This window comes from Mus musculus, chromosome 3 (genome assembly GCF_000001635.26).
Source record: "Mus musculus strain C57BL/6J chromosome 3, GRCm38.p6 C57BL/6J".
Lineage (NCBI taxonomy): Eukaryota > Metazoa > Chordata > Mammalia > Rodentia > Muridae > Mus > Mus musculus.
Window position 1 is genome coordinate 29,143,624 of NC_000069.6, and position 27,269 is coordinate 29,170,892.

General features: G+C 39.6%; 1 protein-coding gene across 19 annotated transcripts in view; it reads left to right on the forward strand.

Annotated features, from left to right (window-relative positions):
* Egfem1 (EGF-like and EMI domain containing 1) overlaps positions 1–27,269 on the forward strand; it is a 609,406-nt gene that overhangs the window by 61,971 nt on the left and 520,166 nt on the right. For 18 of the 19 annotated variants that reach the window (XR_001783766.2, XR_003954418.1, NR_151636.1 and 15 more), the window contains exons 2-4: positions 4,724–4,858; positions 8,217–8,326; positions 9,874–9,978. Coding sequence is in view for 13 of the 19 variants with exons in the window: in XM_006535559.4 (XP_006535622.1) it covers positions 4,724–4,858; positions 8,217–8,326; positions 9,874–9,978 (350 nt within the window). In the remaining 6 variants the exon portion in view is untranslated. Of the gene's footprint in view, positions 1–4,723; positions 4,859–8,216; positions 8,327–9,873; positions 9,979–27,269 lie in introns of those variants that run through there. The other variant, XM_030252866.1, reaches the window with a different exon arrangement.

Here is a 27,269-nt window from a genome sequence, read left to right on the forward strand (position 1 = left end):
TATACCTAAGAGGATTGAGGGTCAGAGGCAGAAGCAGCAGTGTGCTTCCTTGTTATTAATTTTAATTAGTGTTTTCATTAGGGATTGTCACTTTAAGTTCTTCTTTGAAAGAAAGTGACACATTATCCACTTTCATCTGTTTCACTATGTGGCAAATTAGTAGCAATGTAAAAAGTAGGTGCTGTAGATTGTTATTGCTTTGAGAAATTTATCCTCAGTTTATTAATATGATAAAAATATACACCCATAGGAATCTAACTTCTAGCTAAATATAGATTTTGTCTTGTATTCCTGTGAGCCCTTCCCATACATTACGTTATTTATACATCTGTATTGCTGGACCTCCTTAAAGACAAAACAGTCTAGTCATTTATTTGGGAACAACCAAATGAACATCTCCTTTTGTCAGCCTAGTCTGGAGCCAAAAGATCCCATTTAAGAACTGGAAGGTAAGCTTGAACTCTTTGTCAATGTGCTATTTTAAGAATGTATTTAGAGGTTCTACTTCATAAGATAGCTGTCAACGCTAGGTGAAATATTTTAAAGCACAACAACAACAATACCACAGGAACATATGGAAACAGTGAGGTCTCCTGGTAGACCAGAGCAGAGATTGGTGGTGGGGCGGCACAGCACAGTGGAGTGCTGGACCTCAGTAGGGAATCACTAGGGTGTGAGTGTAGATCCAGGCAGAGGTGGCCTTGATTTAGCTTAGGAGGAGTGTGAGGAGGAGAATAGTGCCTCAAAACAAGCTTACAGCATGGAGCAAGCTGTTCTGCCTGTTGTTCCCTTCTCCCAGGAGCTGCTAAGATGGTTAGTTGCATAAGACTGACACTTGGTTCTACATAAGGTAGCAAGGATGGCAGGTGGAGGGGGCCATCCACATCAGGTAGCCATGCTGACTTGCAGAAATTCTCAGTGTGCTGGTGTACAACACAGGACTATTTGTTTACTTATCTAATCAATAAGATATGCCAACTTTCTGCCTATGATTCCGTCATTACACATCACTTATTAATTATAAAGTCACTGGTTAACTTATTCCAGTTCAGTTTAAAGCCTGTGTGAATGAATCCATGAATGAACGAATACAAAATACATCTTTATTTGGCCTTACATGCCAGACTCAACATCTGGGTCCTCCTTTCTGCCAATATGAACTGGTATCATAATTCCAATAGAACCCAAGACCCAAGAAGGGCAATTGAAGGGTTTGTTGTTATCTGTGCCTGAGACATCTCTTCTCCCTATGTTTTCCTAACAGGCCTGGCTTTTGTGCTGGGAGAGGAAGGGAGGTATAATAAAGGATTCTGGGATTCTGCCAGGGATGAAGACGCTATCTTAGACTGCTTTGTTTGCTTTAAACTGAAGTGGGTGATTGGCATTTTTGATGGCATCCAGGTGACCCCAGATGAGGGTAGGATTTAGTGAGACATTAATACTGCCTAACTCTTGTACATGATGGAGGGAAAGCCTTTTTTTTTTCCAATTTAAGTCCAACTAGACAGCTGATGTGACAGCTTTCTGCCTCATTTGTGCTTTGGCTTGAAATACTATGAAGGGAATTGTCCTTAAGCAATTACTATGAGGAATTAATAAGTCTCCCTACTTATTTTTGAGGTCAGTTTACCTACACTGTTGGATAGTTTGGTGATGTGTCCTTTACTGTTAGCCCTCAGTCCATCACCTCCTGCTCAGTACTTTATGAGAGATGGCACACAACCAATGTCTTATTTTGTTGAATGTTTCTGAAACAATCTGTTATGTGTACAGGTACAAAATAAATAACTTTCAAATGAGTGGATTGGTGGGTAAATAGAAGGAGATGTTGGACATTGGAATTCAATGTGGACTTCTGTGTAATGCATTACACTGTTGATAATAAAATATCAGACCTTTGTGCTCATTCTATTGGGGCTGCTTGGCTGATAAAAATTATATAAGAGCAATTAAAGATACATTTTTATTTATGTGTCTATACAAATATATTTGTATCTCTATAGAGATGGTTTTATATTATATATAATATATGAAGTATATATTATATACTTGTACATATATATCCATATATAAAAATATATGTATATACATAAGTATAATTGTATTCTCTATATTAGCAGATTTTTGTTTGTTTTTGTTTTTTGAGATGGTTTGTGTGTGTGTGTGTGTGTGTGTGTGTGTGTGTGTGTGTAAAATGGAGCCCTGGATGTTCTTGACTCACTTATGTAGACCAGGCTGGCCTCTAACTCACAGAGATCTGCCTACCTCTGCCTCCAAAGTGTTAGGAGTAAAGTTATGTGCCACCATGCCTGGCTAGCAGATTCTTAAAAGCTAAGAATCTCTTTAGACTTGCTGATCAGTTCTTGATTATTTTAAGAATGTCTGCCTTAGGTACAATTTTTATTCTTCCTTTGTTATTTCCACATTTATACTAAGTATTAAAATGTGCTATTCAAACGCATAAATGAAGTTCAGAGATTGGCAATGACAAATCTAAACAATCATCTCTTAGAAATGTATGTGGATGTAAGAAGTGAGCTGTAATACTTTCTCTAGTTCCTCCATTGTGGGTCCTGTGATCCATCCAATAGCTGACTGTGAGCATCCACTTCTGTGTTTGCTAGGCCCTGGCATAGCCTCACAAAAGACAGCTATATCTGGGTCCTTTCAGCAAATTCTTGCTAGTGTATGCAATGGTGTCAGCGTTTGGAGACTGATTATGTGATGGATCCCCGTATATGGCAGTCTCTAGATGGTCCAAACTTTGTCTCTGTAACTCCTTCCATGGGTGATTTGTTCCTAGTTCTAAGAAGGGGCAAAGTGTTCACACTTTGGTCTTTGTTCTTCTTGAGTTTCATGTGTTTTGCAAATTGTATCTTATATCTTGGGTATTCTAAGTTTATGGGCTAATATCCACTTATCAGTGAGTACATATCATGTGAGTTCTTTTGTGATTCGGTTACCTCACTCAGGATGATGTACCCAAGGAGCTAAAGGGATCTGCAACCCTATAGGTAGAACAACAATATGAACTAACCAGTATCCCCAGAGCTCATGTCTCTAGCTGCATATATATCAGAAGATGGCCTAGTTGGCCATCAGTGGAAAAAGAGGCCCATTGGTCTTGCAAACTTTATCTGCCTCAGTACAGGGGAACGCCAAGGCCAAGAAGTGGGAGTGGGTGGGTAGAGGAGTGGTGGGGAGGGCATGGGGGACTTTTGGGATAACATTGGAAATGTAAATGAAGAAAACACCTAATTAAAAAAAAAGAAGTGAGCTGTGAGATCACATGGCGCTAAGGAAAGGGAACTGTGGTCAGCAGGGGCAATGTCACTGAGTCCTGTTTGGGCACACTGTTAGACGCTTGTTTAACAGTGTTAAGTTTGCATCCCCAGGCAAGATCACAGAGATTTTTAGGAGCTCACTGTAGTAACTCAAATAGAGGTCATGTTTTCTTTAGCTGACTGTGAGTAGGATCCCAGTCGTCAAATGGTCTGAGGCTGGGAGTAAGGCAGACTGCATCAGAATGTCAGCTTTCTGGAATCAGGAACATCAGAGTAGGACTAATCTTTCACCTTCTCAGTTTGTGTCAGTGTGTGACTTGTCAAAGGCCTCGAAGGCATGGGAAACATGCGAGGTTTGCCTAGCTCGGTAACATAACTAGTATCATTCCAAATGAAGACTACTTTGAACTAGAAAATAGGTTGATACCAAAAGAATTCTTAAACTCACAAAAGCTTCTACGTGATTGGTACTTCATGGAGATTATCAGTATATTCTAGTCCTATAATCCTATGAGTTTAGACTAACTTTCTTTAAGGCTATATTCCTATAGTGGGATCCTGCAGCGTGATGCTCTTATTCAGTGTCAACAGACCTTTTGACCCATACATTTTCCTTCCCAGATTGCTTTATAACAGAAGTAGGAAGCAAGCCATGACAGGGAGGTTGAAAATTACTTGTGTTTAAACAAACATCACATTACATGTGAAATCAAGTTAAACATACAAATGGAAAATACTGCTCAGAAATGAGTTCCAGGAACGATTGAAGTTCACTGATGAACTGGCTTCATGGGTATTGTGAATCCTGATGTTCTTTTCCTTTCTAAACTTTGGCTCAAAAAATTCAGAACTTAATGTGGAACCTAATGATCTTAACCACGTTCGAATGTAACAACTTGCATATCTCGAAGATGTTCTTGATCTTCAAATTCTATTTCAGTTTTATCTCTTCCTGTCTTTTGATATCACAAATATTTTACCTTAATTGACACATGAAAATATTAATTGCTATGAAGCCTGAACTCTTCAAAAATATTGCCTGACTTTTTGCCTGTCACCTTTTAAAAGATTTATTTGTTTTATAAATATGTATTTTTTATTTCTTTGTATGTGAGTATTCTGTCTCCATGCACACCTGAAAAGGGTATTGGATCCCATTACAGATCCTTGTGAGCCACCACGTGGTGCTAACAATTGAAGCCAGAACCTCTGGAAGCGCAGCTAGTGCTCTTAACCACTGAGCCACCTCCCCAGTCCTCACCTGTTATTTTCTATATGTATCTCTCTAAGCCATTATAAACGTTTTGTGAAAAATGGACAGATAAGTGCCTATGCTTCGTAATAAAAACAAAAAACCCAAAATACAAAAACAAAAACAAACAAACAAAAACCCTGCTCACATCTTCTTGTGTAACTGCTCATTTCTCTTTTTTGTGAAGGCCAAATGTTTGCAGAGAGGAGCAGCTGACCTTGGTAAGACTGTCACGCCCATGTGCCCAAGCCTTCATAGACACCATCCAGTTCTGGAAACAAGGCTGCTCAGGCCCACGGTGGTGTGTGGGATACGAGAGAAGGTAAGGTGTCTGAACTTCTGTAACTGCTAAATCCCCAAACCAGAAGCCTCCACTGCTCCTCACTGCTCCTCCGTGCTTTATCCAGGGAGCTGCTGTAGGAAATGGTTGGATAATTAAGTAAAAAGGCCAAGGAGCACTTACCAAGAAGATTCACAGTTACAAAGCTTCCTTCATCAGTGGGCTGGGTGCTTACTTTATGTTAAATCTCGATTATGTGTGAACTATTTTTGGTTTCATGACACCAATTTTACCTCAGGATATGATGTAGCATTGAAAGCTAAAGATCAGAGAACCTGCAGAAACAAGGGATATTGTGTTGGTTTGCTAAATTTGGCTCTGCTTGATCCAGGGCCTCTGCAGCTGTGAACCAACATCTGACCTGCTCTTGTCGCGGTGAAACCCTTTGATACCACAGATTCTTTAACTTTACTCCAGCCTTTGAATGCGGATCAGCCCAGCAGGCTGGGAGAAGGGAGAAAAGCAAGCGTCCACCATGCTTTCTAAGCGTCCCAGCTTCAGGGAGACCTCATGTTTTCAAAGATTTAAAATAGTCTCACAAATCCCATAAGAACCTTTTGATACTAATGGGTGCTAATGGGTTGAGTTTTATGTAAATGACTCAAAAAGATCTAAATTTAAGATAAATCTTAATATGAAAGCATGGTTCCAGGTTAATGAATTCATTAATACTATGATCAGCAGTGAAATGTTAGGGCATTTTTAAGTATCTAGCCATTTCACTGTACAAGTGTGGTATCAGTTATAATACAGACTAAATATTTATAACTGTAAATATGTGTGTGTATGCATATCCATAAGTGTATGTGTATTTATCCTTTAGATTAGTATTCTTTTGGTGGTGTTTTAAATTGAGGATATTTTATTGACAGTTAATTCAGAAAAACTTCCCTACCTATTACTTGCTTTGTGGCCCCAAGTTAGATTCATTTATTTCTCCAAGCTTTAGTGTAGAGGTGTAAAAATATCGGCATGCACGGATAGCATGAGGAGTGCTGAACACATATCGTACACATGCAGCATAAAGCTTGGTAGCCTTAAGGTGCTCAAAATGTGTGTTAATACAAACCAGTAGCCATGAATTTATCACAAAAATTAGAAAAGTGTGTGAGTGTGTGTGTACATATGTGTGTGAGTGTGTGTGTACATGTGTGTGTAAGTGTATGTGAGTGTGTGTATGTGCATGTGTGTGTGAGTGTGTGTGTGAGTGTGTGTGTGTGAGTATGTGAGTGAGTGTGTGTGTGTGTGCGAGTATGTGAGGGTGTGTGTGTGTATTTGAGGGTGTATGTGTGTGTGTGTGAGTATGAGTGTGTGTGTGTGTGTGAGTATGAGTGTGTGTGTGTGAGTATTTGAGGGTGTATGTGTGTGTGTGAATGTGTGTGTGAGTGTGTATGTGTGTATGAGTATATGTATGTGTGAGTATGTGAGGGTATGTGTGTGTGTGTTTGTGTGTGTGTGTGTGTGAGTATGTGAGGGTATGTGTGTGTGTGAGTATGTGAGGATATGTGAGGGTGTGTGTGTGTGTGTGTGTGTGTGTGTGTGTGTGAGTATGTGAGGGTGTGTGTGTGTGTTTGTATGCCCCTGTGCCATGGTACACATGCTGTGGTCAGAGGTGTTGGTTTTCACTTTCAAGGTTGGTTGAGAGCAGGATACATCTGTTCACTGCTGCATGTGCTGACTTACCTGGCCAGTGATTTCCAGGGATTCTCCTGCTTCTGCCTCTCATCTGCACCCTAGGAGTACTGAGATTATAAATGCATTCCAGTTTTCATGGATATTCCAAGGGTTGAACCAAGGTCACCAGCTTGGAGGAGAAGTCCTTTACCAACTTAACAGTTTTCTAGCCCTAGAAATTGTTTTGGAAAATGGTTTATTTTATTTATTTATTTATTTATTTATTTTTACCCCAATGTGGTTTATTCATTGTAAATATTGATCTGAATCAAAGAAAATCCCCAGACTTGTAGCTGCTTAGAATTCGGGGAAAGCAAACATGAATATGTAACACAGGCTTCATCTGTTTATCATTGAGCACTTACTACTTTAACAATTCTGCTTGTGGCACTGATTGGGAAGGGTAGCAATGTAGGAAAATAATTGGCATCTTGCCAAACATCCCCTTTTTTGTTTGTATATACCTCGAGTCATATCCTAATTGGAAAAGATGTACACAAAAAATACTAGGCAGTATTTCAAGATGTTGAATAATTAAATTCCATATGCGATGTTGAAGCCAATAAACTTTGTAGCAATAAAAAAGAGTTGACATAGAGGGGGAAGACTTTAGAGGAAGTGGAAATAAAAACTGGGTTTGAATAATGAAGGATGTGCGCTAGGACACAGGACAATGTACATGAATACGAACGACGGACCTAGAACTTTGAGGATAAAGCATACATGGAACTTTGATTTGATAGGAAATCAGCATGCTTTGAGATGTTGGGTACCACAGTCAGCAGACAGTTCAACCCTGTGGTAAACATTCTGCTCCTTTCTCATGGAAAGGTCTTTGAAATCCTCTGTTACTGTAATTGCTACATCCCAAGGGAAATTTTGACATTTATCTTTTTAAATAAAGATTTTATTTTGAAGTGTGTGTGTGTGTGTGTGTGTGTGTGTGTGTGTGTGTGTGTGTGTGTATGTGCGCGCGCACACGCTCAAATTTGTACATATGAATACAATATCTTCAGAGGCCAGAAGGGAATGTCAGATCACCTTGAGTTGGAGCTACAGGCAGTGGTAAGCTGCTACAAATGGACACTGGAAACCTGAATCCTCTACAGGAGCTCTGAGCTATCTCTGCAGCCCAGATACATACTTTTTCCTGTACTGTGCTTGTTCTGGGAGCACATACAGTTTCATCAGTTGATTCCTTACATTCTCCCTACCCCAAATAAGGATAGTCACCATGTTTCAGACTTTAATTTTGGTTGAGAATGCAAGCTATAGTGGGACCAATGTATAATGAGCCTTTGATGTTAACCTGAAATGAGTAACTCTTCTCTGTCAGGATTTCAGTATTCTTCTCACAACTCTGGATTTCACTCTTGATAACTTGAGAGGTCTTCAGGACGCACTATGCTATCTGGATATCAGGATAAACTATGCATAGGGTCCTTCTTACTCTTCCCCAGCCTATGCCTATGTTGATTGCATGTGTGATGTGGTAGTTGTATACTATATACAAAGTATATATCTATAGCTATCCATCTTATTCGTCTACCTCCCAATGTATGTGGCAGGGTTTGAATTAGAGGGAGGCATTTTTATAACTGTGAAATGATAAGTTTGCCATCAGAGGAATGATACATTTTCCTGATTGATATCCTGTGCTCTGTAGGATTCGCTACTACATCATCTACAGACATGTATATGCCACAGAGCACCAGACAGTCTTCAGGTGCTGCCCTGGTTGGATCCAATGGGATGATGAACCAGGCTGCTTCTCCTGTAAGTTGTAATTCTTCCTGACAAGTTATATGTTACAAGAGGGAAATGCTGTTGCTTCAGACACAGGATGAATATCACATTTCAGCATCTTTAGAAGCATTGCAGAATCAGAGCACTGCTCTAGACCAGTGGCTCTCAACCTTCCTAGTGCTGTGACCCTTTAATGCTGTTCCTCTGTTTGTGGTGACCGCCAACCATAACATTTTTTGTTGCTACTTCATAACTGTAATTTTGCTACTGGTATGAATCACAATGTAAATATCTGTAGTTTCTGGTGATCTTAGGCGGCCCCTGTGAGGGGTCACAACCCCCAGGTTGAGAAACACTGCTCTACCCTAATGACTCACCATATCATGGAAAAATGTGCAGAAAAAGCCTTTCTGTTAAGCATCTTAATGGTGGGTTGCAGCTCAGGACCTGTGAAAGCTGCTGTGTAGTCACTTTGATATAAAGGACAGTTACTTTAAAGCCAGGAAGGCTTTCTTTGATGTCCATCCTACTTGCCTGTTTGCCCCTTTCCCATATCATCAAATTTGTAATCCATAGTTGGTTCAAAAGTCCAGAGGGAAATCACTGTACTAAATCTAAATGGGATTTCTTGACTTGGACTTGTCATGATTAATTGCAGAACTCTGGACGCAATGCACTTTCAAGATGAGGTTTTGCTCTGTTTACAAACCTCTGGCGACAGTATTTCAGAACTTTCAGGATTTTGTGTTTGTCAGCTCTCAGGTCGGAACCAGTAGCATTAGGTAGCTCACCAGGCAGTGAGAGGTGGTCTGTTTCATGAGCCTTCATCTGCATTTTGTGCTGATGGTGATTGCCAAGTCCCTTAGATGGCTCCATGGGTCTAGTCAATGCAGCACCATGCACAGTTCATCTCTCTTTCCTCTGTGTGCTGTAGAGAGTTTGCAAGCATCCAGTCTCCTTTCCCCACAAGCTTTCTGCTCTTGAAACAGAATAGAGAAGTTTTGTTGAATGTGGGCATAGGGTTAAGTGCTGTGTCAAAAGTATGTTTAAACTCATGCTACTGTAGTTTTGGTTTAACATTAGTGAAAAGATCTTCCCATAATTCCATCATAACTATATTATAAAGTCTAGGAAACTGACAGCTCGGTGCAAAGGTCTTTATATTTATTGCTTAATAACTACTTAAGTTCTTTGCCTGTGGTTAAATATTAGCATTTCATTTGATTTTTTAAATTTTGTTTTTAAGATCATTTTGACCACAGTCAAGTTCTTTATGCCCATACTTGACTCACAAAGTGAATATAAATAGTCTGATGTCTTGTATTAAGTCTTTCTAGAGAGGTTCTCAGAATATGTATTTACGTAAAAGCTTCAGAAATGTTCCTACAGATAATTCTGCAATACTTCAAACAGTCAGCCATTGTCTCATAATGGCAATTTTCTATAACAATTTTATATAGTGTATCTTCTGGAGGGGCCAGTGGAAACTTCTAGATCATGTTATATTAACTGTTCAATTCTTACGGTTTCCTTTCTCTCTCCCACTCTAACTGTCCTCCTATTGCACCCCTCTTTAGCTCTCTCTTCCTTGGGAACTCATTTCAGTGGAAGGGAGTGCTCGTATCAGGACACTCGGCAGTGCCTTTGTTCACAAGGATTTCATGGACCCCACTGTCAATATGGTAAGTCACTACAGGACCATTCTGTCATGATTTAGCACCATGTCCCAGTTGTGTCCTGGAGGCTACCTCTCTGATAATAAATGACCACTGAAAATGAGTGACCAAGCAGAAATCCAGACTCACAGTGTAATAAGCATCATAAAATATGCCTTGTTGTTTAGTTGTAAGTCTTCACTTTTAAGAGTTCAAAGGGCCATCGTAAATAGAAGATGTTTTCTTTTGTAAAGAAAGTGTCAGATGTTAAATATCTCATGGAAGATAGCTTGAAACTGCTGCTGTGTTATGGTAGTGTGTGCGATCTCTGGGCTCCATAAGTGAGCAAAATACAACCAACATGAACTTCTTGTTATGTAATATTGACTAATCTTAACCTGATAGCTTAAAAGTAATTAACAAAACCTGCAAGTCATAGACTTGGATGGTTTCCCAAGCTTCAACAATTGTTAATCTACTTTTCAAGATTGGAAACTTAATTGTTAATTTGGGCATATACGTTTATGATGCTTCTTATGAGGGGAGACTCCAGATGACCAATGTTTTAGCCTCTACTACAGAATGAAGCCTCACTTAAAGCAGTTGGTATGTGTGTCTTTTTTTTTTTTTTTTTTTTTTTTTTTTGTTGTTGTTGTCTACTGCTTGGATTTTAAAAAATGAATCTAAACATATTACTGCCGAGGTCCCAGAACTCATGTGCCTGGGGCTCTTCCACACTTTAAGGACAATGCTCCTCCTATCTCCCATGGGTCACTTCAGAGATGTTCTTATAAGTTAATTCCCAAACTCTTTTCCGATTTGATATTTTAAAAATATATGAATGAACATGAACCTGGTGGGCTTATAGTTTGACTATAGGACTGATTTTTAGACAAAGATAAGTGGAGGCTTTGAGTTCCAGGCTGTATCTTTACTATTTTGCTAAATGTTTTCATAAGTAACAACAACAACAAAAAATCACACATTGATCCCTGGTAACAATGATTTGACTTTAAATACTAAATTGGTACTAAATTGGCAATAAAGGTTTCTTAGTCCAGTAACTATGGTGGGGAGTTACAGATGTTATTGGTTCACTAAGATTATTTAAAAAACCTAATTAGTTATTAATTTATAAATGCATTGTTTTGTGGAGCAAATTTTGCAGGATATCAGGTCCCAGAGGACAAAGGTAATAAAAGAGGCATATGGTAATGATAATGGCCCAATTATACCTGAGTTAATTTATTCTTTATCATTTACACCAGTGCTTGAATATTTTGATGATTCCAACTTCTTAACAACTCCCATGCCAAAGTAATTAATGTGCTATTTGGAATTTAAGTAGTCAGATATTTCTTTTTTGTAGTTCTGGCTTGTTGGATAATTTTAAACATAGGAAGAAAGATTCTCTTTTGCACAAGCTTGTCCACACACCATGAAGTCTCCGGAGTCACAGGATGACACCGACATACAAAATACTTGCCAGGAATCGCTGCTGGGCTTGCCAGGGCTGCTGTCCAGGCATGCTTACCTTAGATTCTGACACTGTTTCTTCTCCTGCTATAGGGATCTCGTTGAATGTAAAAAGGAATTGACAACCTAAGGCCTTGTTCCCAAAAAGTAGAAGTTTAGACTTCCCCTGCGTCGGACTGTATTTTACTCACACAATTGTTGAACCCATAACTATATAAACTAAGGTGATTTTAATGGATAAAATGTGAAGACTTTCTAGGAAATCAAGCAGTTAGGAAGCAAGTGGAGAACCTAATTAAAAAGAAATTATATTATAGCCTGGTGAGAAAGCCTTTAACGTACCATTTCTTTAGGAGCCAGAGATCTTATGTCTGATGCGTACCCCCTTGTCTGTATTTGTGCATATATATCACCGTAAAATATCCTTAATATTATGTTTGAAATCATATATAAAATAACTCGAGTTAAAACATTAAAAAATTCCAAGTATTACAAAATCCCAGTCTATGCAGTATGGCAATCGCAAACTATAGAGAACTGCTCCTGCCTACAGCTGACTGTGATAGACACCCCATTAATATTTGTTTATATTCACATGGGTATGAATGTGTGAACACTGAAGAATATCTCAGCTATGGAGTTGTTGGGGTCAGTTGTTGTTGACTGTATGCAATATATTTAAGGATTGTGTGTGTGTGATCTTATTTACTTATATTTTGATATTTACTAATGAGAGAATCCTGGTATACACATTCAGATCCAAGGATGTCATGCACATATCAGATCATGAGGCTCACGGTACAGTAAGTTTGTAGCCTATAGCAAAGTTGGTTCTACCATCATGTATGGTAAGAGAGAACTCTAAAAATAAGCCAGTTGCCCTTTTTAAGATGAAGACTGTAGTCCTGTTCAGAGTGGAGATGTCCTAAAAAGCGAGAACCATGCTTGAAGTTAGTAATGATTCTAAAATTGCTGATCTACTTAACTCATTTGAAAAAAAAAAAAACCTGCCTCTAATAAGGCAAATGAAGAAAATGAATTTGGACAATTAGGAAGTAATGAAGAGCTTTCTGAAATCACTATTGGTTAAAGAAATCAAAAGAAATACTTTGAAGATTTGAACACATGCAAATCAAGCGAGAGAGCTGGTGATGAAGTTTTTTCTTTTGAAATGCTCTGGCTTCAGAGAGATCTGGGCTGTTACATGAACTGATGAATTTCACACACAAGTCACACCTCATTTCCATGTCACTACCGGACCTTCCATTGTTGCTCTGTTCATAAGTCAAGTAATAGGATAATGTGGCCATGGGGAGGCTTCAAGTTTCCTTATTTTCTGTGAGTATATTTGTTCATACACTCTGTAGGTCAGTCAATCAACCTTATATTGAGTCTCCCAGTTAGTAAATATTTATATAGCAGGCTGTGTAGTAGATGCTTCAGATGTGAAAACACAGTTTAATCTTAGTCTGGTGGGAAGCAGAGACCAGCAAACCTATGCTTATTAGGCAATTCACCATTGCTATGATGGAGGATGATTCTGTCCTAAAAGAAATAGGATGTTTGTCTATGTTATACCAGGAAGAGAGGAAAGGTTTCTCAAAAATGCTAGTATATTTTCTACAGACACAGGAAGATCACCGTAGGTCGAGGAGCAACAAAAATTGTTTTCACTATAGAAAGTGGTCCTGAGAAGTGATCAAAAATATGACATCTGTCCTAGGTCTGGGGCAGAATTCCTTGGCCTGTTTTGATATAGCCAAACCTAGTGTTTGAAGACTTTATATGCAGAGGGATAACTGGTGCAATTCTTAATAACTCTGTTAAGTTCACTTTTCTGAATATGGCAGTCCTGGAGTTGAAGATCTCTCTCTCTCTCTCTCTCTCTCTCTCTCTCTCTCTCTCTCTCTCTCTCTCTCTCCCTCCCCCCCCCCCCCGTGTGTTAGTGAACATGTATGCACATATGCATATGAAGTCCATAAGATGATATCTGGACATCTTTATTTGTACTTCTTATTCCTTTATGGCTGGATCTCTCCCTGGACTTGGTGTTCCGTGTTTCTCAGCTTGACCATGTTTATGACTTGTTTGGAAGGCTTGGATTGTTCCTCAGGTGCTGTGATCCGAATTCCCAGACTCTTGATTGTGCATTTAGCACCCATAACTGCAGAGCCGTCTTTCTAAGTCAAGTTGGGGTGTCCTGAACATGCAGCATCACTTAGTTGGCTATCCATTTTCTGTACTTATGGAAGAGTTCCCAATCTCCTTACCAACTCAAAATATGGTACTTGGATTAAGAAGTTTTGGAATGATACATGGGAAGTTTTCAGGCATTTTGACTCTGAGGCTAGGCCTCACTGTTGACTATGTTGTCTTAGAGAAATTGTATTTCCAGTCTCAGCATTATCATTTTTAAAGAGACAAATACAAAGCTCAGCTTGCCTGAGTACCAACAATGTTCCAGACTCTTTTGAGAATTTCATATTCATTAAATTGCCAATGATCTGAAGGCTATGGAATGAATATTATATCCTTACCTCACTCTATATACTGTGGAGTCATAGAGACTCGTCTAAGAGCAGCATCACGGATGTAGGACATGTAAGATCCATATATACTACATTCTGGCCCAAGAGCTTGTCGGCTTAACCTGAAAGCTGGGGTGCCATTCTGACAATTTTGGTGCGGCTGCATGGTGTACATGGGTTGTTAGTTGTGAGAGGCCTTAAGGGAAAACGGATGTGACTTAGATGCTGCATGCACCATCCGCTGCTACCGCTTGTTTGCTGTGGTTGCTCCGAGGATCCTGGAGGGGGAGTTTATCACAGAGGGGAAAGGCTCCAGTTGTTTCGCTCCCTGCTCTGGGGAACTTGAACAACTTTTGGAGACTGAGTCACAGGTATACCTGACTAGTAGGCATGTTCTAGTCAAGAAACTGGATTGACTGTCTGTGTATGATACTGGTAGATAAGGCCATGGCAATATGTTTTCTTGCATTGAAATTTTCCTTAGGGCATTATTTATTTGAGCAATGCTGTAGGTTAAATTTTCTTCCCTACAGCCACATTTCTTATTTTGAAGTTTTGAATCCAAGTACCTTATAATGTATCTTATTTTGCTATAGGCTTGCTACAGATATAATTAAGTGAGATTGTACTACAGCTAATAGTGAAATTTTGAATAGACAGACATGCACAAGGAAGGCCATCAAGAGAAAATGAAGACATCAAAATGGTGGTTGTATATGACAAGAAATAACAAACATATCCTAAAATGTCTGGAAGTGAGGTGAGAGGCAGCAGAGAGGCTCGTATCTTCATAGTCCTTAGGAGACAATCTTGCATTTCCCAGTTCTAGCCGAAGAGCCTGAGTCAATCACATGGCACACTTGTGATATGTTTTCAGTTAATCCTTTTGCAGTCTGTGCATAGCACTGTTTTATGGACTAAAACACAGAGAGATATGTTTGTTTTTGTTGCTTACATAACTCAGCTTGTGGCGTTTTGTTGCAGCACCATTAGCAAAGCAGTATCAGGAACTGGGCCGAGTTTCCCCTCATCTTCTGCTTCATTTCTGCAGTTGGCCTGGTGTAACAACGAAAATGGGAAAGTGGCAGGGGGCTTAGTAAAAAACCAATCATACTAAGGAAAGTGGGTGGCTTATTTTAATTGAATTATAAGATCAGTCTGGGAAGGTAATTTGGAAAAGAATGGAAAAAATCATTCAGTGAGAACACTTAAAATATCACAATTATATGAGCATTACAGGCAGATGTTATGGAATGATCTAAAGCATAGGTTTTGTCATGGAGATAAATAGATAGACATTTTGGCATGATGCAGCAGCTTGCACTAGTTAAATGCTGGTGGTTATGTTGTTTCTCACATAAAGATGCCTTGTTAGGGCCCTAAGCTCTCAGCAAGGGGCAAGCTAATCTACATTAAAGTGACCACATTCTTTGTTCTATAACTAGGCATAGGCTGTGGCAACACTGGCAGCTCTGGGGATCTGTGGTGGAGGAATTGGGTAAACTGTGTATGAGGATGGTAAATTAAGATTTGGTGTCCTTCCGTGTGCCCAGCAAAAGATTACCCTGCTGTTTGGAATTCATGCTTGAGATGTTTATCAGGATATTGATTTGGGGACTGCAGCTTTGGAAGAACATTGCTGATGCGCCCGCCCTTTTGGGTGTGCTTTCCACTGCCATGTTAGCAACCACAAGCCACAGTTACCCCTTGATATTTGCAAACACCGCAGTCACAGACGAGAAGGCACAGCACCATCCAGGGCAATTTGATTCCACAGGGTGTAACTGATGATAAAGTAGAACATGGTGAATGTTGATCATGATAATGATTGTGGGTAACCTAGAAGCTATGCTTTTTATGAGCTTGGAGTTGTGCTAGGCACTGTATATGTGTGTGGGTGTTGGGACTGCACCCAATCCCATGCTGTTAATATTCTTATCCTAACAATAACACATGCCTTTTGTTGCTGAAAGCCCAATACTAGCAATTGGGTAAATTATGATAAAAAGAGTTTTCTCTGGACTCAGGCTCTGATTCAGTGTGAGGGTCCGGGTCTGGTGATGGCCATCTTACTTGCAGAGAACAACAGCATCATGTGTAGAAACAAAGAGTGTGAGAGACTTAACCTCTGAACTAGCCAATCCATTAACTCATCAATTATTACTTTATTATACACATGGATATATCCGTCTACTCACCATACCACATCTGAAATCAAATTTTTAAAGATCCAAGTGGTTGCATCTCTTAATATCTCATAATGAGGATTGGCTTTCAACATGAGTTCAGGGAGAAACAAACCTGTATGGTTTGCATGTGAAGCATCCCCTCCAAGAACTCACACATTGAAGGCATGTTTCCAAGCTGGTGCTGCTTTGGGAATGAGTTCATGACCAGATGAAGGTCAAATACCCCCACTTTGTGGCTGTGTTTCATCCCGGAACCACGCTGAGATGCTAGGAAACAAAAGTCTGAGGTGAAATCCTGTGTCCATCTGAGTACAGGCATATGCTGACCTGTGTTATAGAAAGCTATACATGTTCTTATGGAAACAGGAAAACAAGTGGGTATAATGTAATGATTGGTCTTCTTCAAAACAGATTTAAAATGACACAGGAAGCAGGTCACAGAGGGAAGTGAGGTATGTGAAAGTGAATGTCCTGCCCCGATCCATGTTGGCCAGGCTGGACAGGAGAGAGCTTAACTGTTTGGATACGCAATGCCACAGGAGATGGGGAAGTTTGTGAGAAAATATGTCGTTGTAAGATACAGCAATATGATGAAAGAACATGACATTCCAAAGGGAAAGAAAATGTCACACTGTCAAAGTAGCCTAACCTTACATAATCATTTTTCTCTCTATTGCTGCTTGTAATAAATTTGTGTAGTCTTGCTTTATCTTATATTAAATCAAGCTCACTTTAGTGAATCAGGTATAAAGTAAGATGGAAAGTACCAGTTGATTTATTAACTGCAACTTAAATACCATATTTTATTTTTTAATATTTAAGAATATTTTTGTTATTTACAAATTCATACATACATACAAAGTATCTTGATCCTATCTACCTCTCATATATTTATTTAGCATTACTTACTTACTTAATTAATTAATTCAATGTGTACAAGTGTGCACTGGTGCGTGCCTGGTGCCTGAGGAGGCCAGAAGAGGTCATCGGATCCCCTGGAGTGGATTTGCGGATGGTTGTGAGCTGCATGTGGATGCTGAGAACTGAATCCATACCCATCACAGATGTAGCTCATGCTCTTAACTGCTGATCCATCTTTCTAGGCCCCTCTCACATTTTCTTAAGAACACACCAGCGTGATTTGAAAGGAGAACTTGGTTAAAACAAAGAGAAGATGTTTTATTGAACAAGTAAACATTCTGTGTTCACTGCTCTCTGGGATCATGTGTCTGAATTTTAAGTGAATGAGTGTCCATATGTTTGCATGGTAGGGGGAGGCTTTGCTCCAGTTCATGTGTTTCTGAGAAAAATGCATGAGATGTACAATAACATCACTTACTTTGCCTGGACAGTTCATACCTAGCTCTTTTTGAAAGCATAATTCCTTGTTGTATCAGGAAAGCTGGTCGTGTTCTTCTGTGGAACTAGGTATCCAGTCCTGTATCTTAGACATGTGGCTGCCCGGTGTTAGACAGAGTGGTGTATTCAGTCATTAAAACCACTGCATGATTATCGTATTTCATGTTGGGTAAAGAACAAAGGCTTCCAATCTTTTGTGCCTTCAGTTGTGTCTGGCACTTTTGAGGACCAGGATGGAAGGCAAGAGACTGAACACGGTGACTTTCCTCAGGTGGGAGAGTCTCACAAACCAGCTAACTGGAGTGTGATTTAATGGTGGATTTCCTGAGATGTTCACAGTAGAACCTAGGGAGAAGCCTAAAGAAGATAGTCAGAAGTTAGGTCTGAGTGGGATAAAGGGAGGAGTATAGTGACATGGAGAAAACGTAGAAATCCAGGGACTGTAAATGTGTGCAGTGTGTGTCAAGGCTAAGATCTTTTTGATAACAAGAGCAGCTGTTGCAGGTGCCATCTTCCCTATTTATTTATACAGTGATTTTGAGTACTCCAGGCAGAGGTCAAACACTACCTGGTACTCAATGCACAGGGCATAATTTATCATCATTGTATTTAAAGGTATGAATAGAATGGTCTCCTTACTATACTCTATTTCTCAGGGTCTGTTCTCTGGATCACCTCTTCTGTTGTATTTTAAGAAACATAAGATGGAATGAAACTTCCATGTTTAACTATGGCTGGGAAGATGTACATACATCATGTGGCTCCATATAGTGTTCTCCTATGTTGAACTTTTCAGAGGCCCCAATATGCTTGTGTTCTGTGACTCTCATGGTAGAGCTCAGAGACTCTTATATATTCAAAACGATTGTATATGTGTATATATGCATGTGCATATATATGCACGTGCATATATATGCATGTAACAACAATTAATGAAAAGCAGGCCATATATTTGAAAAGGACAAAGGGGATATATGGGCCCATTTGGAGGAAAGAGAGAAAAAGTGGAATGAGGGAAGAATGTAATTATATTACAATCTAAAATTAAAGGGTATGAGTTAAAAAAAATGTAGGTATAAAGTATTTTTAATGGAGCTATTTTGAAGCATTATTTTGTGTAGAACCTTCTTGCTTTAAAGAAATAATAAACACACATGTGAAGAGAGAAGGAGAGGCGCAAGAGAGTGCTACTTTTCCAATCTGTTCAACTACTAATGAAATATTTATGCAGTAGTGAAAAAACCACGCAAGGTGCTTTCCCATATGTTACCTCACTCAAGCTCCCACCCTCTCCATGGGAGAGTTTATATTATTACCAAATTAGAGTCAAGGTAACAGAGACACAGGAAGCCTAACTGCATTTCCTGGGTCACATTTGTGAGCAGCTAAGTCAATGTGTCAAACAGGGATTCTAAATGCTCAAGTTGTAGGTTACTATCCCACAGCTAAATTGGCATATTAGGCTTGCAGCACAGTGGGTCCTGTGTGCATTTTCTGTGTGTTTGTTTTAGATTTTTTTTACAGTTTTTTCTTTCTTATTTATTTAATTAATTAAAAAAACTTATTTATTTTATATATGTGAGTATACTGTCACTGCCTTCAGATACACCAGAAGAGGGCAACAGTTCCCATTGCAGATAGTTGTGAGCCAACATGTGGTTTCTAGGACCTCTGAAAGAGTAGTTGGTGCTTTTAACCACTGAGCCATATCTTCAGTCCTTATTTTATTTTACTACAGTGTGTACTTGAGGGGGATGTAGACGAGAGGTTGAAATGTGAGCAAACATGACACACCCACGCACGACAGACAGACAGACAGACAGACAGACAGAAGTATGGATAGATAACACCAGTGAGTTGTATTGGGGGTTTTGCCAAAAGCAGAATGATCCTCCAACCAGTTGCATCACCAATAACTTTCCCCAGCATGGGTGATGGCTCATGGAAGCTGAAAACTTGGAACACAATGAACTTGCAGGCAGCTCAACAGATCAGAAAATGTCCTCTCCTGGTAGGTCTGTTGCTTTCTGCCACTTTCAGGTGCCATCTAGGCTGCCCTCTGCTTCTTATAGGCAGCTTGCTTGTCCCAAGAATGTCTCTCAGCAGTCCAGGCTTATATGTGCTTGAGAGGACAAGGGCTTTTTGTCAGTTTCAGGGACTTCCTGAGACTTTGAGTACTTCTGTATTTAGCAAACTTCCTTGTAAGGTGGAATGTTCTGTCTCCCTTAGAACATTCTATTATTCAATCTGCTACCCCTGTGAGCATCCTGCGTCTTAATGAGCTTCTATCCAAGATAGAGGGTTTTCATTCTAGAGGAAGTTTCTATACAACAGGTTTCCTTTGTTATTTTGGATACTCATTGTGGTTTTTATAATTCACATTTTCTTTTCTTCCAATCAGATTATTTCCATTGTTTCATTAAGCAAGGTTAAACAAAGAATCCATGATTGCTTCATGATAATCTATTAGCACTTTAACAGACTTCTGAGAATACAGAAATTGATGGCAATGGAGGTCTGGTCTGGTAGTCAGCAAAAAGTTGCTGATGCATGATCTGGGTGTGCTGAGGGCTAACTCTAAGGGTGCTGTGAAGGCTTCTTTTCCTGAATTCACCCCAAGGTTCAAACATGCCTGCCTTTCCACTCAAATGCAAGTGCTTGAATTTGGTAACAGTCCCTATCTCTGCCTAATATGTCAAGCTCTCAACTCCTGATACCTGTATCTGCTGCTCCCATCAAATCCTAATAGTCTGGTTTTCGACTACCAAACACATTGCCTTCCACACCTATTACTTCCACTATTACTGCCCCTGCCTCCACATGTTCTCAGATCAACTAGCTTTATCATCCACTATTTTAATAAGTATCTCTTGACCTTCCAAATAGCAACAGCCATAGGTACATCTGTAATGAGTATGTAAGTCGGAGATAAGTGCTCCAAATCAAAGATTTAAGAGAAACTAAAAATGCATATTAAAGAAATTAACCTTATCCATGAGTGTTTTGCCCCTTTGACTTCAGCCTCTGTGAGGTTGTCTTTAAGACCTTAAAATGATATACTCTATGGCTTCCTGTCTCACTGTAGAGCTTGGGTCACCAGATAAGCTAATAAAGTAACAAGGCAGAGGTTGGCACATACCCAACTTGTCTTAAGGTTCTTAGCCCACCACAAAAACTAACAGTGTGACCAAAGATTCGGGCTTTGGGTGGCCATTAGAAGGTCTTGCTCTAGAGGCTCAAGCCAACTCTGTGGATATCTGTGATCAGCATCCTGAGATATGGATCCCCAGCAATGACTTTGAATGGTGGAGTTAGAATGAGCTTTCCTATTGGTGAGATTCTGTTCACGTGATCACAATAGTTCCAAGAGGTTGATTTATATTACCACCATGGGAAAATGATAGCAGAAGCTTTAATTCTGGTATTTCTGCACACTCAATCCTATGCAAGCCTTCCTCTTGTAGTTTTAATACAACAGTTTTCTATGAGTTTAATGGGTCCCTGTAGCAAATTATTAAATTTGAGGATGGTTTTGGAACCCCCTGACTGTACCTGCAGTTGGTATTAGGGCTGAACATGGCATCTTGTAGATGCTTCAGTTGCTTTGGACTTTCAAAGAGGGAAAGTCTCTTTTCTTGTTCAAGAGTAAAGTGTTTTGGGTATCTGCACTGTTTTCCATGACTGTATGACACAGGGACAATGAGACGGTGCAGCACTCTGCTTAGCTAAGTGGATGGGGATAAAGTAGGTGTTTCCTCATCGCTGCTAAAGAACAATGGTTTCTGGACTCCCTTTGTGGGCTGAAAGTAATAACTTAACACACCCATTTATTGAATCAGATGGCAAACCACAGAAGGCAAGTGTGAAAATAACATTATTATAATCTGTTGGAGCTGAACAATGCTGGAGACTGGGGACTTGGAGGACTAGGAAAAGAAAGCCCATGAGACTTGGAGTTTTAAGAGTCTGACTGCATTTTGAGGAAACATTTGTTGAAGTTGTTGGGATGATTTAAAAATGGCTTAAAGACTGAATGCTAAAGAATGTTTAACTGAGGGTTTAGTTACATAACTTAACTAGGGGCTATTTTTTCCCCATTTCAACAGGAAAGATGTTATATTTTGTTCTGTTGTGAGTTTTGGTGATCTCTGCTTTCATTTATCACAAATAGTCTTCTCCAGGATCGTGGATTTTCTACAATGTTGAGATGTTTATGTTCAACCCTGGGGAAGGGTCAAAGCAAATCTGTAACTTAAGTAAGAAAAATTAAGCTAACTAAAGAGCACCAGGGTTACTGAAAAGAATAATATCTTCCCTATAGCCTATGGGCCAGTTGCTTTGATTTCCATGTTGGCACATCAGAGTTTAGTGGGGAAGAAGTCAGCAGTCCCTGCCAGCATGTTCCTTATAGTCAGTCTGCTAAAGGTTGAAAATATTTGAAAAAAAATCAATAAATGTATTTTTCTTCTCCTTATGAATTAAATAATATAACCTGACAATTATTTATATAATATTCACAATATACTGGCTATTCTGAGTAGTCTAAACATTATTTAAAGTATACAGAAATAGGTGCACAGTTAGTGTGCAAATTCTGTTCCATTGTACACTGTGATCAGTAGCATGGTCATTGTGGTATCTTTAGAGTGGCACTTCAGTTCCAAGCTCCCTAGAAGACCAATGGGAATACTCATCTTGGTCCTGATGTGGGTAAAGACTGGAAAAACATTTGGCCGTAGCTCTTGACTTATTTTTATATAGAAGGAAGGAGATGCTCATGTATGATCTTACTGTGATAATTTGTACCCAGAATCAGATCATTCAGGCAGATCTCAGCTACCTTAGTTATACACACAGTGTTTGGTTGTGACTCACAGAAGATCCTGAAGGCTTGCAAAATAAAGGTAAGTTCATGTTTAACTTAGAGCATTATGGGTAAGAACTAAGAGTATTGATAGAGGACACCCTGATGCAAGATGGCAATATAAAAGGAGAGAAAAGGTCATTAAAATCAAAGGAAACAAATAAAATGATTCATTCAAATAGAAGAAAATGGATGGAAATGCAAATGAAGACATGCGGTGGGCAGGTCTGAGAAAATATAACTCAGTCTTTTTGTTTTCATTTAGCAATTTCACTTTTCAACTCTGGTCCAATTCAAGGAGAAAAACAACCTTTTCCGGGAGTGTAACTTGAATAGTTTTCTCCCTGAAAAGCCATGATTAAAATTTTATATATGCATTATGATGACAAATGTTCTGTTTTTTGACTGAAGAATATATTTCTATGGTCAGTCAACAAAAGAGCTATTGAAATAAAAGGAAAATAAGGGCTGAGAAAATGTGATAGTTTAAACATGAAATTATAGATAGTGGCTTGTATAATTTGGTCATTTATGTATTATAGAAGAAGAAAGAAGCTTTTCATTAAGTGGAAAACATAACCAAGGAATAGTGTTGAGACACTGGAATGAGGGCGTTTGCAGAGTGGCTCTGCTGGTCTTTGAAGGTTTTACACATTCATTCCATTATTACACGAATTGCGATGCAGACACTTCACCTTGTCTTACGTAGTACATTTTTTTAATAGTTGAGGAATTTTAAGTGGAGTAAGCAAGTCCCTCTAAAGATTTAAGTCTCAAAGATTTCATTGCCTTTAAAGCATTTTGAATTCCTTGCAAGATGTGTTTCATCTAAGCACCATATATTTTAGAGAATAAGAATTTCTTTACCTGTTCTGCATTCATGACATTTAAATACAGAAGAATAGTAATGGGTTACACTGGGGCACCTATAGCAGAATACTTTCCAAGTGTTACATGCTTCCCATCTCTGAGTTCCATGATAGTGCATTGGAAGTCTCTCCCTTCTTTAGAAAGATACAGTCTCCGAGAGGCTCTGCCAGAGCCTGACCAGTACAGATGTGGATGCACACAGTCAAACATCCGACTGAGCGCAGGGAGAAGTTAGGGAAAGAACTGAAGGAGCTAAAGGGATTTGCAACCCATAGGAAGAAGACTATTAATCAACCAAATCCTGCAGAGCTCCCAGGGGTTAAACCACCAACCAAAGAGTACACATGGGAGACCCATAGTTCCAGCTGGATATGTAGCAGAGGATGGCCTTCTCTGTTATCACTGGGAGGGGAGCCTCTTTGTCCTGTGGAGGTTCGATGAGCCAGGGCAGGGGAATGCTAAAGCACTGAGATAGAGGTGGGTGGACAGGTGGGGGAGCACTTTCATAGAGGTAGGTGTAGAGAATAGGGGTTTTGTGGAGGGGAAACGGGGAATGGGAATAACATTTGAAATGTGAATAAATAAAATTACCAATAAAAAAGTAAAAAAAAAAATCCCACAACTCTACAAACAATAAGAAAGAGACAGAGACAGAGAGAGAGAGAGAGAGAGAGAGAGAGAGAAGGAAAGAGAGAGAGAAGGAAAGAAAGAAAGAAAGACACAGTTTCATTTCCTTACACTACACAGGGTGTTCTTAGTTAGCATTTTGAATCCTGGAGGAATTAACCAGGTTAGGAGAATACAAATCTCCAGGAGATTTTATCATGGTTTCTGACTCCCACTGTGTCTTTCTTGGACCTTCTGGCTCCTGCTGTGTCTTTTGTGAAATGCTGTCTTTGGAATTAGCCAGGGATTTGTAAGCAAGATTCAATGTTCTCACTCATGCAACACTTTTGATATCTGCTCATGAACACTGCAAGCTTACACAGCTATATACCCAGCTGCACAAAAAAATTGGAAAGGGGAAAATACTTGCAGTCTAATTTACAAGGCTTACTTAATGGGGTTACTACTTTAATTTGGCTGTTTCTTTTACTTTCCTAGCATGCAGCGTTTAGTATGGATGTGTTTCTAGCTCTTCCAATTAAACATCCCCCCCCAATTTTGTATATACATGTGTATGTGCTATGTATGAACATATGTATACATGTCTCCATGCTTGTAGCCATGTGTATATGACAGTGCATGGGCATGTTTGAGGGGAGGGAAGAAGGTCAGATGTGACAGTATTGCCTCCAGTATCTTCCTGAATAACTCTCTGTCTGACATGTTGATGCATGGTCTCTTGCTGAATCTAGAGTTCACCATTTTGGTGATTCTTGGTAGGCTGACTAGCCAGCTTGCTCCAAGAATTGTCTGTCTCTGCTTCCTGTCCTCTGGAATGACACATGGCTTTTGCATGGGTTCTATCACTGGCATGGCAGGTGCTTTAGTTTTAATTGTTTCCGTATTTATTTATTTGGCATGGCATTGACTCCTACTGGACTGTTAGAATCTGATCAGGGTGAACTGTCTTCCCAGGGAAGTAGAAAGTTTCCATTCTTTAAAGATATACAACAAGATTATGAATGGCCACGCGGATTTGCATAAAGGAGATTGTGAAGGTAGGGTGTGTAGTATGGAGAAAAAAAACGATTAAGACCACTTCAAAGTCTCAGGTTCTGTGACTGCTAGATGGCTGTTTTGAAAACAAGACAGAGTCTAAGCTCCTTCATATCTGGCCCCCAGTGAGGGACCTGAAACCAATTGAGTTTGAAATGCATGCATTGAATGAGCTGACTTAATGGATTAATCAGGATTTTACTTAGCTGTCACTGATTATTATACGCCTTTATATGTGAGAAGCACAGTTATGTTTAAAAGTGAGGCTTATTTTTCTCTGAGTCGTCATGTCTGGGAACAAGTCATCGTCCCTCTGAAAACTTATGTGTGGCTGTTGCTGTCTGGTCAGCTAACTGGGCTTTTCCCATGGACAGTTTTCTGTGTATGCCATACTACATAGCTCAATCATTCATGTAATCTTCTGAGAAAACAAACTTTTCACCAAATAAAACATTCTTCCCAGCCCATCACTTGCATTGGCATATGTTTTTAAAGATACAAAGCTCCAGGGGCATCCATAACAATGAAATATAAATATTTAGCTTCAAATTAAATGTCATCACTAAAATTCAGAGGCAGCTAATCACTGCCTAATCCCACTCCTGTATCCTCTCAGGGATTAAGTCACCAACTCATTCCAAAATGCATTTGGCGCTAACAGTCTTCCCAGCTGCATCCATGGCTCCTCTGCGCTTAGGGGGCTCTAAAGCAACTTGGGCATCAAAGCTTTGATTTCAGTCTTTGATCATTCTCTTCAGGTTAGACCTTTTTCTGCCTGCTTGCAATTTCTCAAAGAGAAAGCATTAATAATTTGTCATCGGAAGACTTTCAATTTCGTTGTCTTGCTTCTTTGTCTGTTTTGCACCTTTCCTGTGCATCCTCACAAGGAGAAAGGGTTCATTTGACACTGTGTCCTTTCAGCAGCTAAGAGGGGTCACAGAAATGCCCCTCCGGCTGTCTCTAGCATCCTGCCCCCGCCCTCACCATAGCTTTCTCACTCCTCTGACCTGCTTCTCTTGCCTGATTCCTGACTTCTATCACCAGCTGTTGGGAGGTGACTTTGCACCAAATTAGGGCCCCTTTTAGATAATTCCTGGCAGTTTCACAGGAGTGGTCAAAGTCAATTGTAAGTCAAAAGTTCTCTTTATACACCATATCTTTCTTTGGCCTACAGACATTTAAGTAGAATATAATTTAGCTTTAAAATGTAGATCCCACACGCCACTGAACAATAATTCTGGATGATCTTTCCTCTGTATGGACTGCACATCTATGTGCTATTGGGTCGCCCAGAGTCCCAGGCCTTCCCTGATTCCATCTCTGATTGTATGCAAGCTGCTGGTTAGCAGATGAGGGTGCAGTCTGGACTGCGCTGCTTCTCCTTTCTTCCATGGGTGACTGCAGAACTCAGATGCGATTGTGATGGCTGTTTGAGAAAAAAAAAAAGTTCTCTTTTCGCATTGGCTTATTATAGAATCAAACTGGTGGGATGCAAATCTGCTTATCTAATCTCCTTAGGATACATTTGCCTTTGATGCAGTTGTTTCCTAGAGAAGAGCTGCCTCTTTCTCCTTATGTCTTCTAGGGTGCCAGTGTGAAAATGACATTTTCATTTCCTGTGCTTGCTGGACTGAGTAGTCTGATGTCCCTGCTTGATAATCATTCACAGACACCTGTCTGTGTCTCCAGGCTTACACCATAGGAATACCTCTCTGTCCTGGCCACAGGAGCAATATGTGTCATTCCCCACTACCACCAATACCTTGAGAGCTCATTCCCCACAGACACATATACCAAACACTTGCTATTATCACCGGTTGAAATTAATTGAAGTATTTTGTGAAATTCCTATGATGTTGTGACATTATTTTACATACTGTTTGCTTTTCAGGTTAAAATGTGAATTCTGAAGACTAAGGTTATAAGGAATCAGATTCCAGAGCATGCTGAAATATAGCTCTAAGTGGAGATATTTGAACCCAGCTGTACCCTGGAACGTAAAACATGACTTCTCTGATACTGAAATCACATTCCCGTGCTTGAAAACAAGCAAAGCAGACAAAGTTTGAAGGTAAAGCATTTGAAAGGAAAAGGATGAATTGAGAGAGGTTTATTTGTCAAAACACAGACCAAAAAAGTCTAAGGATGGGAAAGGGAACAGTCTGCCGATTTTGTTTGTAGATTCTTCAAAGGTATTCCTCCCGGCTGGTCTCAGTTGCGAAAGGATTGATTAATCACGGTGAGTCATTTTATATTTTCTGCATTGAAATGGATGACTATGAGGCACAAGCAGAGAAGATTGGATGAAAGAGGGCTGGCCACTGCAATAGTTTAAGTTAAGCTTGGAGGCAACCTCCAGTTTCATGTGTT